Genomic DNA, 17,978 nt, shown 5'->3' with positions numbered 1-17,978 from the left:
TTTGAAGGTGCAGTCAAGAGATATTGTCTCCTTCAAGGAATAAGGAGGCCGGTGTCACTGAAATGTGGGGAGAGAGATTGAGAAGCAGAGAGAATGGTGTGTGTGTGTGTGTGTGTGTGTGTGAGAGAGAGAGAGAGAGAGAGAGAGACGCGCATACACACAGATAGAGACAGACACAGAGAAACAAATGCAGAGACAGACAGAGACATACAGAGACACACACAGAGAGAAACAGACACAGACACACAGAGATAGACAGAGACAAAGAGAGACAGACACAGATACAGAGAGAGAGACAAATACACAGAGACAGAGAGACAGACAATAGAGAGACAGACATAGATACAGAGAGACACAGAGAAAGACAGAGAAAGACAGAGAGACACACAGCAACAGACAAGAGAGAGAGGGAAACAAAGACAGACACAGAGAGAGACACACAGAGACAGAGAGAGAGAAAGAGACAGAGACAGAGAGTCAGTCAGTCAGACAGACAAGACACACAGAGACAGGCAGACAGAGACCTAGATCCAGAGAGACACAGAGAGACAGATAAACACAGACACAGAGAGAGGCACAGACACAGACAGAGACATGGTCAGACCTGCACTTTAGGAAGATCAGTTGGGATGAAGAAAGGCTTGAAGCAGGCAGACCCACAAGCAGGCTTGTGCAGTAGTCCTAGCATGAGGTGATGAGGCAGCCTGAACCAATATGGTGACAGACATTTTGGCCATGAAAGAATGACAGAGATGATTCGTGGGTTCTAGGCAAGCCTGGCTAACTGGTAGGGTGACAGTACTCAACAGTCAGAGCTAATAGTAGCTAACATTTACATAACGGCGATCTGTGTGCTAAGCACTCTGCTATGAGTATTTCATTTTATCTTCACAACAACTCTGGGAGGCAGGTGCTTTTCACTGGGATAAACAAGGGGTTCAATGACTTTCTCTAAGTTACACAGTTGGTAAATGTCAAAGGCCAAAGTTGAACCTCTAGTCTTCCTGACTCCAGGCCTGGTATTCTGTCCACTGAAAGATCAGGTTACTCCAGTAATAGGAACATTCAGAAGGAGGGATAGTTGTGGGGAGAAGATAATGAATCCCGTTTTGTTTGGTTAACAATGACAATCTGATCGAGACATCCAATAGGCACTGGAGATGTGAGATTTGAGGTCGTCAGTGAAATTAGGGGTAGATAAATATATTTAAGAATCATTAGCATAGAGCTAGTAATTGAATCCATGGGAGCTAATAAGATCAACCAAATAAAAAGCATATGGTGGGATTGGAGAAGAAATCCTAGCTGTCAATTTATTAGTATAAGAAATTTCTTCTAAGGTCTGAGAATTGCTCCCTTCCTCCGTTTTGCCTTTTTGTCCTTTTCTCTTCAGCTCCTATACGCCAGAGACTCCTATTGCTGGCCTCTCATTTCCTCTTGATTCCTGTTCCTATACTTTCTTCCTATGCAGTAGTTATAGCATGATTCCATAATTCCCCTTGCTAAATTCCCTCTCATCATTCAGACACTTCTTGAAATTGCCTCTGCTCCAAAAAGCTTTCCCCACTTAACTTTGAGAGTCGCAGTAATTCCCATGACATACAGCTCCCATGGGTCTTTTCTTCCTTCATCATGGTATTAGATTTAATCCTTTGCTTATTTCATAGTGGAAATACTTATACCTTTAAAAATATCTTTGTGTTGTAAGGTTTAGAGAATAAATTCCTTAGAGCTATTGCACCATAATTTGCTGTGCACTGATATGTACAGAGACAGCTTTGAAAATGACAGTGACTCAGAGCCTGTTTCTTCATCTGTGGAATGAGGGGAATTGGGCTATATGATCTTTGAGGTTCTTCCATTTCCAAAAGTCTTTGAAAAAACCAAAGAAAGATTTATCTTTTGCAAAGTTGATATTCCCTAATGTTTTACCTGGAAATTTTTTTTAAACATTTGTTTTCTCTTAGTTACATGTAAAAATATTTTTTGAATTCATTCATTTTTTTTTTAAAGTTTTGAGTTCCAAATTCTATTTATCCTTGAGATGGTAAAGCAATCTGGTATAGGTTATACATATGCAATCATATTAAGTCATATGAAAAAGAAAGGAAGGACAGAGAGACAAAGATCAGTAGTATGCTGCAATCATATTTCTTTGGAGGTGTACACCGTCAAATATAAACAAATTCATAGAAGAACACAATAGGCATAAAATAGATACATCTATTTATCTAATTGCTGGTTCAGATGACCATCTGATTTTAGGAAAGAGGGAAAAGATGTCAAAAACGACTTGATTTTTTCAGATATAGATCAAAGAGTTGCCCAGAACATTGATTCAGAAGCACTGTTCCCTGGGTATGGAGGATTAAACATATAATTCTGCTGGTGATGGAGTCTCAGAAGTCATACTTGAATAGTTATTTTGAGAGGAACACTTCATAATTATCACAGATCACAGTGTCTTTAGGACAAAGGTAACTGAACTTCTACATAGAAAACAGTTCCTAATTTGGCCTGTTCAGAAACTTCAGGCTTGTCCAGTCATATCCAGTAACTGTTTCAGGGATGTCTCATGTACTTTCCAATCAGCTGATCATTCAGCAATCATTAGCATTCAACACTTCAGCATTTCCCTTATTCTATTGGCCTTACTCCTCTTTTAGGCACTTGGATCAGGTTTTCTGCTTTTGCAGCCCCTACTTTCACCCTACTTACTGCTAGGTGTCAAATGATTGGCTAGAAGCATGATGATTGAAGTGGGTGAGATCACGAAAGGGCCAGAATATACAGAGAGAAGAACTTTAGGGATAGAACATACACATATACAAGGAGATAGAGAAGAAATTACTCAGAGAATAAGAGATGAATTATAAAAAAATGAATGTTAGGGAGGCTAGGTGGTGCAGGGGATAGAGCACCAGCCCTGAAGTCAGGAGGACCTGAGTTCAAATCTGTCTCGGACACTTAACACCTCCTAGCTGTGTGACCCTGGGCAAGTCATTTAACCCCAATTACCTCAGGGGAAAAAAAAGAATGAATGTCATGGAAACCAAGGGAAGAGACAGGGTGGTTCATAGTGTCTTATGTCACAGAGAGGTTAAGGAGTATGAGGACAGGAAAAATGTCACTTCATTTGATGCTAAGGTCAAATGTGACCTTAGAGAGGGGATGGAAGCCACCTTGCCAAAGTTTTGAGCAATGAGCCTAGGAAGTTATTTTTGATAGAAGGTATTTTTGTCTACTTAATACTCACAATTTTTGTCTAACTCCTTTAACTCTGTTTCAGTTTCCTCAACTATAAAATGGGGATTATGATGACACCTACTTCCCAAGGTTATTGTGAGGATTAAATGAGATAATTATAAATCACTTAAAACTCTGCCTGGCACATAGTAAGTTAAGGTTAATAAATGCTTGTTTCCTTCTTTCCTTCCAAATGTTATTCTTTGACCTTCACAATGATCTCCATTACTTCTATTTCTCTGTTCTAGTCTTATCATGTGATTAGAGAGTTGACTTCAGAGTCAGGAAGAACTGCGTTCAAGTTCTGTTTAGAACCCACATTGGTTATGTAACTGGGCACGCTGGTCATTAAATTGCTCCCAGGGCTCTTTAAAATTGTATGTTGTAGAAATAGTGTCAACCTTCCTGGATAGAAAGAGTTTCCTTAATCGGAAGTTCCCTATAAGAAATTAAAGATCCAGTCCAATATCTTTCCCTATCCCTACTCCCCTATCTATTCATCCATTATTCATATTGCTAACCCCTATATCTGTTTCCATGCCCATCCCTATCACTAACTCTGTCCCAAATCCTGTCTCTGGCCCTAGCTCAATCCCCATCCCTATCCCTGTTTCTAACCCCACCTTTAACCCAATCCCCATCCCTAAACATATCCTCATCCCTGACCCTATTTCCATCCCTTTCCCTATGTTCACCCCTAACCTATATAGTTAGTCCCATCTCTATCCCTTTTTCTATCTCCATCCCTAATCTTACCTTTATTTCTATTCTTTTCTCAGTTCCCCACTTAGAGAAGTCAATTAACATTTTACTCCACCATTGCCCTTTTGTTTTATTCATTGTTCAAGCCATTTTAGACCTTGGTCCTGGCCCTTCTTCCACTTTCTCTGAGCCTACTCAAATTCTACTGAATGCCACTAAAGAAGTCACACAGCTTTCTTCAGTTGGATCCCCTACAAATTTATGTAGTCTAACCTCAAATGTGTCCTAGTGGTGCACAGTAATGTTTTTATCTTCCCTAATTGTTATTTTTTTCTGAAAAAAGTTTAATTGATGCTTTTTTTTTAAACCATGTCATTCACTTTTCATTGATCTCCCCCAACACATGCACACACTATAGAATCTTTCTTTGGAGTAAATAAGCACAGTCAAGCAAAACATCTACAGTGGCTGTGTCTGAAAATGGGTGCCCCATTTTATGCCTATTGTTCATCATTAAGAGGTGACTGGCACTTTTCACCACCTGAATGACTATCACTCTCCCTAAAGTGCCTGTTTCAGATCTCTCCTTTCCTTGAGTCCCATCAGCACTTTTCCCCTCTCTCCTTAGTAGATGACCTCACTTCATATTTTACCAGGAAACGTGCTGCTGAGCTCCCCCTTCCTTTCTCCTCCAGTCTTCTCTGCCTTTTTCCCACCATTTTCTCTTGTTTTGTTTCAGTCTCTGAGGAAGACGTGACTCTTCTTCTTGCCAAATCTCTCTCTCCTACCTGTGTCCTCATTCTGCTCTCTTCCCATTTCCTTTAGAAGTTTCTCCTTTGATCATTCACTTTCTCTGTCTTCAAACTCTTCCTAACTGCAGCTCTAGCTATACTGCTGATAAATATTCCCAGGTCTCTGTCAGCCTTAAAGAGCTTCACTGGACTCTGTTATCCCCTCTAGTTCTCCTCCTGTATCTTTATTCTCTTTCATAATCAGAATTTTAGAAAAAAGTTTTAAATAGTCCTGGATTTTGCTTCTTTACATCTTATTCATTCCTAAATCCTTTACATCTGTCTTCTGATTATTAAAAGCACTATTAAAAGTGCTCTCTCTTTCCCTGGCTCTTATAACAGGACTATTCTACCTGACTGATAACTCCTTTCAGGATGGGATCCTAGAGGCCATCTTAGATCCAAACCCTTGCCTTTTACCTCACAAACAGACTTAGGATAAGTAAGTAACTGGTCCAGAAACAATCATAATAATAATTAGAGCTGGCATTTGTGTAAAACGCTTTAAGATTTTACAAAGTGCTTTGTCCTCTTACAATCCTGGGAAGTAGGTGTTAGTATTTCTAATTTATAAATGAGCAAACAGCCCAGGTTGTAGAGCTAATTAAGTGAGAGGCATTGTTTGAACCCAAGCCCTTGGATTCCAAAGTCCTTGTTTTCCCCTAAAATTTCTTTTTCACTTTCTTTTGCTGAACCCTCTCACTGCTACCTGTCCTGAGTACTGGTATTGCTTAAATGCTGCCCTATGCCTTCTAATCCTTTCTCCTCTTAACCGCTTGATGAGCTCATCTGTCCCCAGCGTCTCCATGAAGAAGACTCTCAAATCTCTCTTTCCTGGCTTTTGTCTGTTTCCTTAGGAGGCAGCATGATGTATACAATACAGTATGTTAGACTGGGACTAGTTTCTAGGTCACTGGAAAGCCACTAGTGACACTGGAAAAAGCTTCAGCTTTTTCATGTGTGAAATGAGGATAACAATACCTGTAATATTTACCTTAATGTTGTTATTATAAAGCTTAAAAGAGATCATGTAGAGTGTACTGTGAATTATAAAGCACCTTGTATCAGTTACTGTTATTATCTATAGGCCTTCATCATTAGCTTTCTACTGCTCACTTTCACCTGGAAATCCCCATCAGCTCTCAAATTCAATATGTCCAAAATAAAATTCATGATATTCTCCCCTAAATCTGTTCTTCCAGGATTTCCTTATTTCTGTGAATGACAGCCGTCTTCCTGTAGTTAGTCACTAAACATTTATTAGGCATCCACTATGTTCCAGGCACCGTGCTAAGTGCTGGGGATACAAAAAGAGGCAAAATAGAACCTTTGCCCTTGAGAAGCTTACAATCTAATAGGGAAGACAACATGCAAACAAATAGGTACAAAACAAACTATATGTAAGATAAATAAAAAATGGACAGAAGGAAGGCACTGGAATTAAGAAGGTCCCTGTAGAAAGGAAGATTTTAAATGGAATTTACGAAAAGCCAAGATCACTGGCTTTCTGTGACGAGGAATTAAGTCACCCAGGTCTGCAATTTTAAAGTCAGCCTTGACGCTTCTCTTGCCTGTGCCCTTTCACATTGGATTGGTTTCCATGTCTTTGAGATTCTTTGCAACATCTTTTTTATGCATCTCCTTTGTTCACTTGGCCATTAGTGTATACCAGTGCCATATTTCTGCTTGTGTGGACTTCCTTCTTGTTAATCTCTTGCTTCTAGTCACATTCCGCCAGTTCATTCTCCACATTGTTGACATAACAGTTTGTTTTAGGCACAGAACTGTCATGGCCCTGCCCAAAAAGCTTTGGTGGATCCCCATTCCTTTCAAAAGAAAATACTAACTCCTTGGCTTAGCATTTTAATCCATCTACATTTTAACTTGAGTTTTCTCAATTTGTTTTATCTTAGTTTCCATCTGAACCAAACTACATCCATCTCCTGGCTCCATGCTTCCAACAGGCTGTCCCTCCATGTGTAGAAGACACTTCCTCCTCACTTCTGCTTCTTAAAATTCTTAGCTTCATGACTTCCCCCCTCCATAAAGAGAGATGTTGCATTATAGCATAGATATATACAACAGCTGTGCAAGCATGCCTGTCCGCATGTGGCCAATGCATATGAGACAGGGTTGTACTGTTGGAGGTAGTGGAAAGTTTTAAAGTGATATGAATAAAAGAGAATCAATAAAGCATCTTAAAAATTCTAAATGTCAAGGCTCAGCTTTAGTGTCATTGCCTATGGGACACCTTTCTTGATCTCTCTCATTGTTTGCATTTCTCTCCTCCTCATTGTTTTTTACATAACTTATCTCTAAGTGTTGTTTCCTTCAGTAGAATCCACGTTTTGTGGAGGACAGAGTCCCTGTGTTTTTGTTTTTTCTTCCTGTATCACCTAGTACTATGCTTAATGTAAGGCCTTGCTAAAGGTTGTTCAGTGGAGTTGGTGGAAGTGGTGTAGGCTTCTGGTTTCTGGAAGTTTAGGAGTAAAAAGAAGGAGAAACCTGGAGGGCCCAGCAGGGGAAGGGAAAACACCTGGGGTTAAAGGTGACCTGGGTAGTTTTGTGAGCCTTAGGGGAACGACCAGTAGAAAGAGAAATTGAAAATTCATGGAAGGGAAGAGTTGATTGATAGAGCCAGGTCGTTTAGAGACAGGTGGAGAGATTAAGATGAAGGATCTTTCCTTCAGATGAGGCAAGATAGTAGGAAGAGAGAGGATTGGGTAGGAATATGGCATATGGAGAGAAGTTGACAGAATTTTTGTTGGATAAGCTATTTTTCAGAGGAGGTGAGATGACTCTACTGATTTTATTAAGGATTTGGGGACAAGGGGACCCTTCTGGTGCTCTTTAAGTCTCTTATGCTTAGCCCCTCTGTAATGCTGATCCCATTCCCAGCCAGCAAATAGGAACAAGTCCACTCCTAGCTCCATCATGTCAGTTAATGGTCCTTGATACAACATGAGCCCTTTTCATTTAAGATTCGAGCAGAATAACAGCACGTAGTAGAATGGGGTGATCTTTCCACCAGGGGTCTTAGAAGCTTAGGTTTAAATTCTGTACTTCATCATCAACAAGCACTGATTAAAGGCTTTGTGCCTAGCACTGTGCTAAGTGCTGGGGATACAAAGGAGAAAAGATTGTTCCTGCTCCAAAGGAAACCACATTCTAATGAGACAGCATGCAACCAACTCTGTATTTCTAACTAAGTAATAGGTTAAAAATGGTATGTACAATAATTCAATATAACATAAGTCTCAGAGGCAAAGCACTAATGGAGGATAGGAGTGGAAGAGGGATGATGAAAAACAAGGGATTTAGGAAAAGCTGCTCAGAAATCCTGGGATTTGAGCTCAATCTTGATGGAAACCAGGAAGCCTGGGGGAGGGGACAGGGGATGTGAAGAAGGAAAGCCAGTATATGTTGGTAAATGTTTAATCACTGTCTGTCTGAAAAGAATGGTACATTTTTAAGATTAATCTGCATTATTAACATTTTCTCTGTTTCTTAAGTCAATTAATAAAATAATATATTTTTGTTACATAAATATAATAAATTCATATAGATACATAAATACAAATGTGGGGTGACATTTTATTATTTGCCAGTTTAATTGGCTAGTTCAGGCTAGTTTCAGCAGGGCTCTGGTAGAGTGCTGCAGGTATCTGGAGCAACCAGTGAAAAAGTGTGGAGTAAAGAGATGAACAGTTCAAGGAACAAAGAAGCCAGTGTTGCTGGATTCATCATACATGAAGGGAACAAAAATGGAAGACTGGAGAGGCGAGCAGGGATGGGATTGTGAAGGAGTTTAAAAGCTGAACAGAAGAGTTTGTATTTCATCCTGGAGGTAGTGGGAGCCACTGAAGTTTATTGAAGGGGGGCAGAACTGAGAGGGTTACTTTGGAGGCTGAGTAGAAGACAGACTGGAGTAGACCACTGGAATAGTCCGATTCTGAGGCAATGAGGGCCTGCATCTCTGGGTCGGCTGGAGCCTGTGCCTGTAAGACATGTCTGAAGAGTGAAGCGACAGGGCTTTGGTGACAGATTGGATTTGTGGGATTAGAACTAGTGAGGAGTGGAAGTGTCACTGAGGTTACTAGCCTGAGCAAGTGGCAGGACGACGGTGAAGTCGGGGTAAGGGGGAAGGGTGCCGAGTTTTGTTCTGGATGTGTTGAGTTTGAGGTGGGTACTATGTGTCCAGCAGGCAGCTGTTGATGATTTAGGAGAGAGATCAGGGCTGGATAAATACACCTGAAGATGGTCTGCGCATATGCGCCGATGAGGTCGGCAAGCGAGAAAGCATATGTAGTTTGGAAGAGGTCAGAGAGAGCCCTGAGGCCCTGTTAGTAGTGGACGGGCCTGGAATGATAATCTAGCGGCGGCTGAGAGAGCCGGCGGGAGAGAGGAGAAAGCGGGGTCCTGAAGGATGAGGCTGGCGAGTGCCCCTCAGAGCTGGCGACTAGGGGGTCACCGTAACGCTGGGGAGGGGGGCGCGAGCCAGCGTCTTAGAGGAGAATGAGAAGCGGAGACAGTTTTGTTGTGACCTTACACGGCGTTGGGGAACCCGCCTAACAGTTCTGTTCCTCAGTGTCGCTACTTGCCAAGTGAAAGGGTTGGGAGGGATGGTTTGTGCTCTCCCGCCCAGCTCCGAGTCCTGTGGTGGGAGGGGGCCCTGGAGTTGGGGGGCGTAGTTGAGAGGCACTTAAAGTCCGGCTATTCCACTTGGCATGAACTTGGGCAAATTGCTTAGTCTGTGTATGGCTCGCTTGTAAAATGAGCCAACTGGATACCCTGCCCCTCAAGGCTCTTTCCCGTTCGGAGCCGTAATATCAGAGCTTTGTGCAAACCGGGACTTATTGCAGAATCGGTCACCCTGAATATGGCCACCAGGTGGCGCTGTGAGACCGAGGGCCCGCACTGACTGACGCTTTGTAAGCGCCTTCCCTCCCTTCTCCCCTTTCCGACTCTGCCCCCCTTCCCCAACATCAGGCTTTTAATGCAGCCCCGGTTTAACGGGAGCGCGGCAGTCATCACCTTTGCAGAGAACACGCTGGAAGTTGCCAGCGCTAAGGATGCCTCGGGCAGGCTTCCCCTCCCTTCTCGCGGACACGCTCTCAGAGAGGAGCTAAAAAGCGGGCAGCGCCGGGAGCCCGCGGCGCCGAGTGCGGGAGGGCGCCCCTCTGCCTCCCTGAGCCCGGCGGGGAGAGCCCGGGGAGCCGGCGGGGAGAGCCTGGGGAGCCCGGCGGGGAGCCCGGGGCCGGCGCCCGCCCATTGGCTGCCGCAGGGGCCCGCTGCCGGCAGCCGCCTCCGGTATTTATTGGGCTCCGGGCTCGGGGCCGCGGCTTCCCGCCGGCCGCTTTCTCCCCGCGCGCCGCGCCATGGTGGACTTCTCGGAGAAGTACCTGGAAAGGTAGGGCCTCAAGGGGCAGCCCAAAGGCGCGCGGCTCTTGGCTGTCCCCCCTCCCGTTTTGTCGTGGGCAAAGCAGTTGTGAGATGGCTCTCTGTGCTTTGCGGAGCTGGGGACCCCAGGGCGGAGTCTCGTGTGCGCGGATGCGGTGTCCGGGCCGGGCTCGGTTTCTGTCAGGGCGCGCTTTTTCACGGTCTGCCGCGCAAGGGCCCGTGCTCTGGGGGAGGGCGTGCTCGGGAACGAAGGCGGTGTAGATGCACGCGCGCGCGCGCAGGGGTTTCGGCTAAGGGATGGAAGAGAAGCAGACGGCTCCACGTCCAGGGCTCTGGGCTAGAGAACGCGGGGAGGGGTGGGCGAGAGGGACGGGGGAGTTACCGAGTCCGCCTTCGGGTCGGGGGCGTGTTGGAAGGGGAGAACCCTGACGTCCTTAAGGACAAGCCTTCGGGCAAGGGTGCGCTCGGAAGGCTGGCTGCAGAGGCGGGCTCAGCATAGGGACAGGCTCGGATCTGCTCTGGAGCTCGTGCTCCTCTAGATTCGGCTCTGGGGTTGCAGGAAAAGACCGAACCTTGTAAACTCAGAAGGAAGCTGCTGTGTGCGGGGAGAGGAGGGGTTCCTGTGGGAGCAGGCCAAGGGAGAATCTGTATTAATCATGAATGTCGTACTTACATTAGGGAATGACCGCTCTGCTGGGCTGGCCCAACACCTAGACTGGGAATTCAGAATCCTTTACCCCATTAATCCTTTCAGAGAGAGACAGAGACAGAGAGAGAGACACACAGAGACAGAGAGAGAGACACACCCAGAGACAGAGAGAGACAGACAGAGAGAGAGAGAGACAGACACACAGAGAGAGAGACGGAGACACACACAGAGAGAGAGAGACACAGAGAGAGAGAGACACAGAGAGACAGAGACACAGAGAGACAGAGACACAGAGAGACAGAGACACAGAGAGACAGAGACACAGAGAGACAGAGACACAGAGAGACAGAGAGGGAGAGAGAGACAGAAAGGGAGAGAGACAAGAGAGGGAGAGAGGGAGAGAGAGGACACAAAAACAAACAGGAACAAGAACTCTGACCCAAGAAGAGGACATGATTTTTATTGGTCAGCTTAATGGAAGACTTAGAAACAGAAGTCTCTATATCCTTGCTCCAGATCCCTCCCCATAGGACTCCCAATACTTTCCCTTATCAGGCTAGAAAGAGGAACCTGGGGAAGAGGGAAAAGAGCATTGTGAGAGTAAAAGTAGTGGATTAGAGAGGGGATGCTTGTTTCCCATTAGAGGCAGGGATGGAGAAGGTATAAAGCATAGGTCCCCTGGGTGGGTGAGCAGCTGGCTTTCTATTGCCTTACATTTGTGACCTTAGGCATAAGAGGCTTAACCTGTTTGGCTTTCAATTTCCTGGTCTGTAAAATGAATAGATTATATTAGAAGGCCTCTTAAGGTCTCTTCTCAGATGTTATGAGCTCTGTCCTTCACTGTGTCCCACTCTGAGCAGATATTATTGGCCCCATTCCCACTTTGGAAGCAAAAAGAAGATCCAGCTCCATTCTGATTGGGAATGGAAGGAATAGTCACCTGTCACACAGAAGAGGAGAAACTGTGTAGTGTGATGGAAGGGACACGGGTTGGGCAGAGAGTCAAGAGCCATTAATCCATGCTTTAATGACAGCATCTCTAGGTGTTGGCATACTTCTTGACCTCCGAGACAGTCAGCAGAGTATTCAGGCTTCTATCTGTAAGCACTTGGTGACAGGCCCAGAACAGTAGAGTTATCTCTTAATTATCCAGGGGCCAGGGCTCATTCATTCCAGAGAATGAATAATTGTAGGGGAATGAATTAGTCTGCAATAGTGGTACTGAGGAGAGCAAGGGAAGCAGAGAACAGGGGGAAAACTCGTTTAGTAAATTTTTTTTTTTTTTGCAATTTCTTTAGAATTAACTATTTGTTTCTCACCGTGTCCCATTCCCTCCCCTGCCTCAGAAAAAAGGGAAAAAAAACCAAACCCTCCTAACAAATATGAATATCACTATTTTACCATCTACTCGAGGCTGATCAAGGCATAGAAGAATAACAGCTGTCCATATTTGTGCAGTAAATTGCTGCTTACATTTTAGGTAAAGGATGAGGAATAGATTTGGGTTCACAACTTTCAGTGGTTTTGGGAACTGTCATTTGTGTGTGTCTCTTCAAGTCCCAGTGATAAGATATGGTCAGGAAAAGCATTGGTAGTAGGAAGAGTTGTATGATTTTAGGGATATCCGTTTCCCTGTTTTCAGGGCCTCCATTTTCCTATCTGAAAAATGTGGGAGTTGGGTTAGGTGACTTCGCTAGTATTATTCTTTGTAAACATCAAATCCATAACTGAGACCTAGGGTTAAAGACACAGACTATTAATTGGGGGTTTCTAGACTCCCTAAATCTGAAATCTTTCCTTGGGATGAAAGTCTCCTTCCTCCCCACCTTCCCACCGTGGCTCCTAAGAGCCAAGTGTCTGAAGGTAAACAGCAGAGGAAATGCTCACCACTCTTCCTAAGCCACTGGCCCACTCCCTGTCCTAATGATTGTTTTCTGTGTTGTGATTAGAGCTTTCCTACCCTATGTTATTTCACTTGGTTGGCACTGCTCGGGCTGGGCTCCAATGCCCGGCCCTTTAGAAAGACTGCGTCCAGGGGCCAAGTCTCCCATGGGCCCCCAAATCCAGTCTTCTGCTTTGAGCCGACAGGGCTTGGCTGCCTTGTTTGTTAGTTTTGCACCTTTGTGCATGGGCATGGCTGGATCCTGGGAGTCTTCCAGTGCTGCTAATTGAAACCAGAGCCCAGATGGGGCAGAGTTTTCAGACAGATGCTCATATCTAGCACCCATCTCTTGGCACTGCCCAAGTTTGGCCAATCCCCTAATCCCAAGGGCCAAGGCTCGGGATGGGAGTAAGAGTTGGGGTAAGTAGCAGTGATGGCTATGGTCTTTTTAACCCCCTTCCCTGCCAGCTATTTTTATACTATTTTTCCCCCAGAAGGGTACCCCGTCTTGAAATCTGCCATTCCTTTTTCCAATGACATTCTGGGGGGAAAGTGCTAAAAATGAGTGTGTTCTAAAAATAACCATTACTGCCATCCTGGCAGGACGTGTTGATGCCCATCCCTGGTATTTGCTGACTTATTTTCTTTCTCCCTTCCCTTGCTGTCATGGCAACGGAGGAGGCCTGGTCACAAATAGCTCAGAGCAGCTTCCTGCCTCAGCCCCATGGAGGGGCTGGAGTGTGGGGGCCGGGCCTCAGTGGGAGCGGGCCAGCCCAGTGGAAGACACATGCCTCTTTCACTAGCTGTTAGGCTTGGCTTGTGTTTTTTCTGTTCGTTTGCTTTCCCAGCCCCTCCTACTTCCTGACTCCTCCTGTCTGAATCCCAGCTTCAGACTGTGCTCGGAGCCCAGACGCTGAATTCCCGCTGCTCTGAGTGGACACTGACCAGCCTGGCTGCTGCCTCCCTGCCGGCCGAGCTTTCTGTGAGGGCAGTGAGAGCCTGTCCAGGCCCGAGGGCAGGGCTGTGGAAAGAGCTTTGTGGGGGTGGTTTGCTTCTTGTCTGCCCGAAGAGGCCCTCCAGACTGGACCAACTTGATTCTGGGGCCATGCCCTTTTTCCGAGATCTGTCCAAGCCAGGGCCTTTAGAGTTCCACTCAGAGATGCTCCTCAGCATGTACCGAACACGGAGTGGGAATCTGCAGCGGAGACACACGATGAAAGAGTACGTGCGACTGAACCCCCATTTCAGGCGCAAGAAATCTTTGGATGATGGGCTCCAGCTGGCACTTCCACCCTTGCTGCTTGGTTGTCTTTTTCTTTCTTGAGGCTAAAGATTTCTCCGTCTTTTCTTTCTCAGGGCCAAAGATATGAAGAACAGATTGGGGATTTTCCGGAGAAGAAATGACTCTCCTGGGGGCAACGTGGCTGGCAAGGCAGACAAAGGGATGAAGTCCCTGAAGTGAGTTCTTCTCTGGACCCTGAGTAGATCTGCTTCTACCCCCACATTTCCTGTCTCCTTACCATTAACCCACACCTGGGCTCTTTTTGGAAGATCCGTGCTCCCCTGGCAGCAAGTCAGAAATAGTAGGAACTTTTGCCAGCTGTGGTCAGCTTCTCCCCCTCCCCCCAAGAGTTCAGGGATCTGGAATCTATTATTTTCCTATAGCCCCATCACCCTAGAGCGGTGGTGGAGGCATCCGAAGACTTTGCTGGTTAACTTTGACCATCTACTGGAGAGTCCCAGACCTGAGGGCCAGCCCGAGGGCAAGGGAGCACGGCTTTGTCACCCTTGTGTTCCTGGATGGGCGCAGCTGTTGCTACTTCTTAGCAAATTAGGCAGCTGTGGCACTAGCCTTGGCACAGCCCGAGTTCACATCATGTCTCTTCTGTTTGTTGGCAGGCCCACCTCTGAGGAGGCACTCAAGTGGGGAGAGTCTCTGGAGAAACTGCTGTTGCACAAATGTGAGTATGTGTATTGTGAGGTCCATTTCTCCCCCCTCCCATTAGTTCCACAGTCTCTCTCTCCTACCTTATTTTCAGTCTTTAGCTTAGAGACTTGTCTATCATTCTTCCCTTTAGAGTTTATAAGAAAAGGATTCTGTTTTCTGGCCAACCTCAGGCCCAGGCTTGTTCTCTCTCAGTATGGAAGCTAGATATCCCATGAGAATGTATGAAAAATTTACCCCAAACCTTGTCCTCAATCTCCAGGGGGTTTTAAGTCCTTCCTCAGGCACTAAGAGGAAGCAGGAGAAATTCATCATTCTATGATGAATGTCAGACCCCCTCCCCCCCCCAACATACCTTTCTGGGGAATTGCTGTTTCAAAAATCTAATGGGGAGGTCTCTGATGGGATGGGGATTTATATGTTCCTCTGAAGTTCTAATGGCAGAGAAACTGGGAGCCCCCCAAAAAGGGGTAGGAGGGATGGAATCTTTTTTAGCTGTACCTTTGTACCCACAACAGCCAGGCATTAAGCCAAGATGGGTCCCTCCCACAACCAGCAAGAGACAGATAAGAGAGAGGGCAGCTTTGAGAACAATCACTGTTTTTGACTTTGTATGCCCAATATTTGGAACAGTGCCCTGTACTATAGACTTAGTAGATTTAATACATGTTTCTTGGATTGAATTGAGTCTTATAGCAAATTTTCAGAGAACTGGAAAGGATCCTTAAAGGTGTTCTTTTTATCCAACTCTTTCTTTTAATGGATGGAAAACTGAGGTTGACTATGGTGAATTTGCTTGATAGTACGATGGGTTGTCCTGACTCCCAGCCCTGTGAGCTCTCTACTATACCAAGCTATTCCTTGGCTTTCTGAGACAGTCTCAGGGCAGAGTCTGAGGAGGCTTCTGAGGTTTGTTCTGTTATCTTCTTTATGATGGGGCCCATGATGGGGCTGGGAGGGATCTCAATTTGGTGCTAGGCTATCCCTTCTCAGTGTAACCTGACCTCTTTGTCTTCTGACAGATGGACTAGCAGTGTTTCGTGCCTTCCTCCGAACGGAGTTCAGCGAAGAGAACTTAGAATTTTGGCTGGCGTGTGAGGACTTTAAGAAAGTCAAGTCCCAATCCAAGATGGCATCCAAGGCAAAGAAGATCTTTTCAGAATATATTGCCATCCAGGCGTGTAAAGAGGTAACCCATTTGTGTGTGACTGCATATTCCCTAATCAGTGTCAACAACTGCTTATGTGAAAACAGCTCTAGGCAAAAGAACTTGTAGTTCCATTGGAGCAACATTATGGATAGAAAATTGATCAGGCCATTTCATAGTAGGAGCTCATAACATTAATGTAGGATTGGATTGTAGCCCAGTGCTACTGTTTAGGGCACTGTCACTTAGGAGTGGGCCTGCTTCTTCATTCTGGGAAAACATCACATCAGCTCCTTGAGGACGGGGTCTACTTTGTTTCTGTCTTTTTATCTCCAACACCTCACACAGTGTCTGGCACTTTTTAGGAGTTTAATCAATGCTTACTGGTTGGTTGATTGACTCTTCTACAGGAGTGATTTCCCTCCCCCACCTCCCCCCAGGCCTCAAGTCAGGTTGCTCTTGGAACTCCCCAGTGCTTCATCTTGAGTTGTTAGTTCCTTCTCATAGGATCCTCCCTCGCTGCTCTCCTTTACCGGCTAATGGGGGTTACAGGAGTTAAAGAGAGGTACAGGTCTTTATTGCCTTGTTACGGTTGGGAGACTGGACAGAAAGTTAGTCCTTTGTTCCCAGTGATATGAACTGAGAACATCATTGGGAATTGGCAGGAAATTAAACAGGTCACAGTGGGGTTCTGATGGAGAGATAGCAGAGCCAAAGAGGTAGCTCTTGTGTCTCTGGGGGCTTGGAGATGAGTGAGTATGCCAGTGTAGACTTAGCTTTTGAAACACTGGTGAGAAAGGGCAGTCCTTGACCGACACTGGTCTCCTGGGCGCCTTCCCCCGTTGAGGGCTCAACAGCCGTTTTTCAGGTCAAGGACTTGATCTTGTATCTGCTTTTCCTCTCAGGTGAACCTGGACTCCTACACACGGGAACACACCAAGGACAACCTGCAGAATGTCACCAGGGGCTGCTTTGACCTGGCTCAGAAGCGAATCTATGGGCTCATGGAGAAGGACTCCTATCCTCGCTTCCTCCGCTCAGAGCTCTACTTAGACCTCATTAACCAGAAGAAGCTGAGCCCTCCATTGTAGGAGTGCTCCCCTCCCTTCCCCGGGCAGCCCGGGAGAGACAAATGTTTACATGGAGCCCACCCAGCGATGGCCTGCCCTCTCTCTCCCCGCTCTTCTGAGGATGGCCCAGAGGATGGGCCATTCTAGCCGGGGACTCCTTGAAGCCACGTTTCTGGTGGACTGGCCCATGGACATAGAGGAAGTCTGAGGCCTGGACTCAGGGTCCCTGGGGACTCCAGAAGCCAGTGGGCTGGTGCTAGGTGTCTTGGCGCCCCGCCCCCTCCCCAGTGCCACTGTGGTACGATGAGGCCTGCCCCAGGATTGGGCCTATGGGCGTGGCCCCTAGGCAAGGCTTTGGTACAGGCTGAAAGGTTCTTGTCCAGGCAGCAGGGAGCCAGGGCAGGGGGAAGCTGGGCCACAGGGGACCAACCAATACAGGAATCTTACCTCTCACTTGGGAACTCTAGCAAGCATTCCCCAGCACAGGCCTGCTCCCCATTCCGGGTCACTTCTCGCTGATGGAATCCCTGAAAGAACTGGGTAGCAGAAGGTGGGAACGGGGAAGGTATCCCCCAGGCCAGGTGGCAAGTGCTCAGGTGGCTTGTCCTGTAGGTTTGACCTCCAGGTGCCATCCCGTGGGGCCCTGGTGCTCAGTGCCCTGATATCCCCTACCCTGGGCCCTGGCCTCAGGATTTTATTTATTTCAACACTGTAGCCGAATGCTTGATGCATTGTTCTGTAATAGGAAATCCTTGCCTCTTTATTTTCTTAATTTACAAGTGCAATATTTTAAATATGTTTTCATGGGAAGCTACAAAGCAGAATGACCGTTCTATTTTAAGAAGGTGTACACACTTTTATAAGTTGGGGTGGGAGGGAGGGTTGGTTTTTGCCCAAGGGGCCCTGGCAGCAGGCAGCTGGGGCCCCTGGATGTACATATGTTGAAAATCTCAAGTTCAATAATATGAACAAAGTGCCGTGCCAGGCTGACCCTCAGACCAGAGGGACAGTGTCTCTGAAGGGGCCCACCTGGCTCCGGACAGCACATTTGGCCCTTGAGAGCCATTTCTGTGGTTTCCAAACTATCCACATAGCCAGGTGATGGAATGAATAAAAGGCCCATGGGACTTCTATTGATGGTTGCTG

At 46.1% G+C, this 17,978-nt stretch overlaps 1 protein-coding gene across 15 annotated transcripts in view; it reads left to right on the top strand.

Moving 5' to 3' along the window:
- The window catches only part of RGS3 (regulator of G protein signaling 3), a 178,109-nt gene extending 160,140 nt beyond the window's left edge, over window positions 1–17,969 (top strand). For 11 of the 15 annotated variants that reach the window (XM_031954640.1, XM_031954639.1, XM_031954642.1 and 8 more), the window contains 4 exons: window positions 14,027–14,128; window positions 14,570–14,631; window positions 15,638–15,804; window positions 16,668–17,969. In XM_031954640.1, coding sequence (XP_031810500.1) covers window positions 14,027–14,128; window positions 14,570–14,631; window positions 15,638–15,804; window positions 16,668–16,853 — 517 coding nt within the window. In that variant the 3' untranslated portion in view covers window positions 16,854–17,969. Of the gene's footprint in view, window positions 1–6,652; window positions 9,093–9,991; window positions 10,150–13,556; window positions 13,892–14,026; window positions 14,129–14,569; window positions 14,632–15,637; window positions 15,805–16,667 lie in introns of those variants that run through there. The other 4 variants (XM_031954654.1, XR_004232309.1, XM_031954655.1 and 1 more) reach the window with 4 other exon arrangements.
- Window positions 17,970–17,978: the final 9 nt, after the last annotated feature.

Source organism: Sarcophilus harrisii, chromosome 2 (genome assembly GCF_902635505.1).
Source record: "Sarcophilus harrisii chromosome 2, mSarHar1.11, whole genome shotgun sequence".
NCBI lineage: Eukaryota > Metazoa > Chordata > Mammalia > Dasyuromorphia > Dasyuridae > Sarcophilus > Sarcophilus harrisii.
This window is presented reverse-complemented; position numbering and strand designations above follow the sequence as displayed.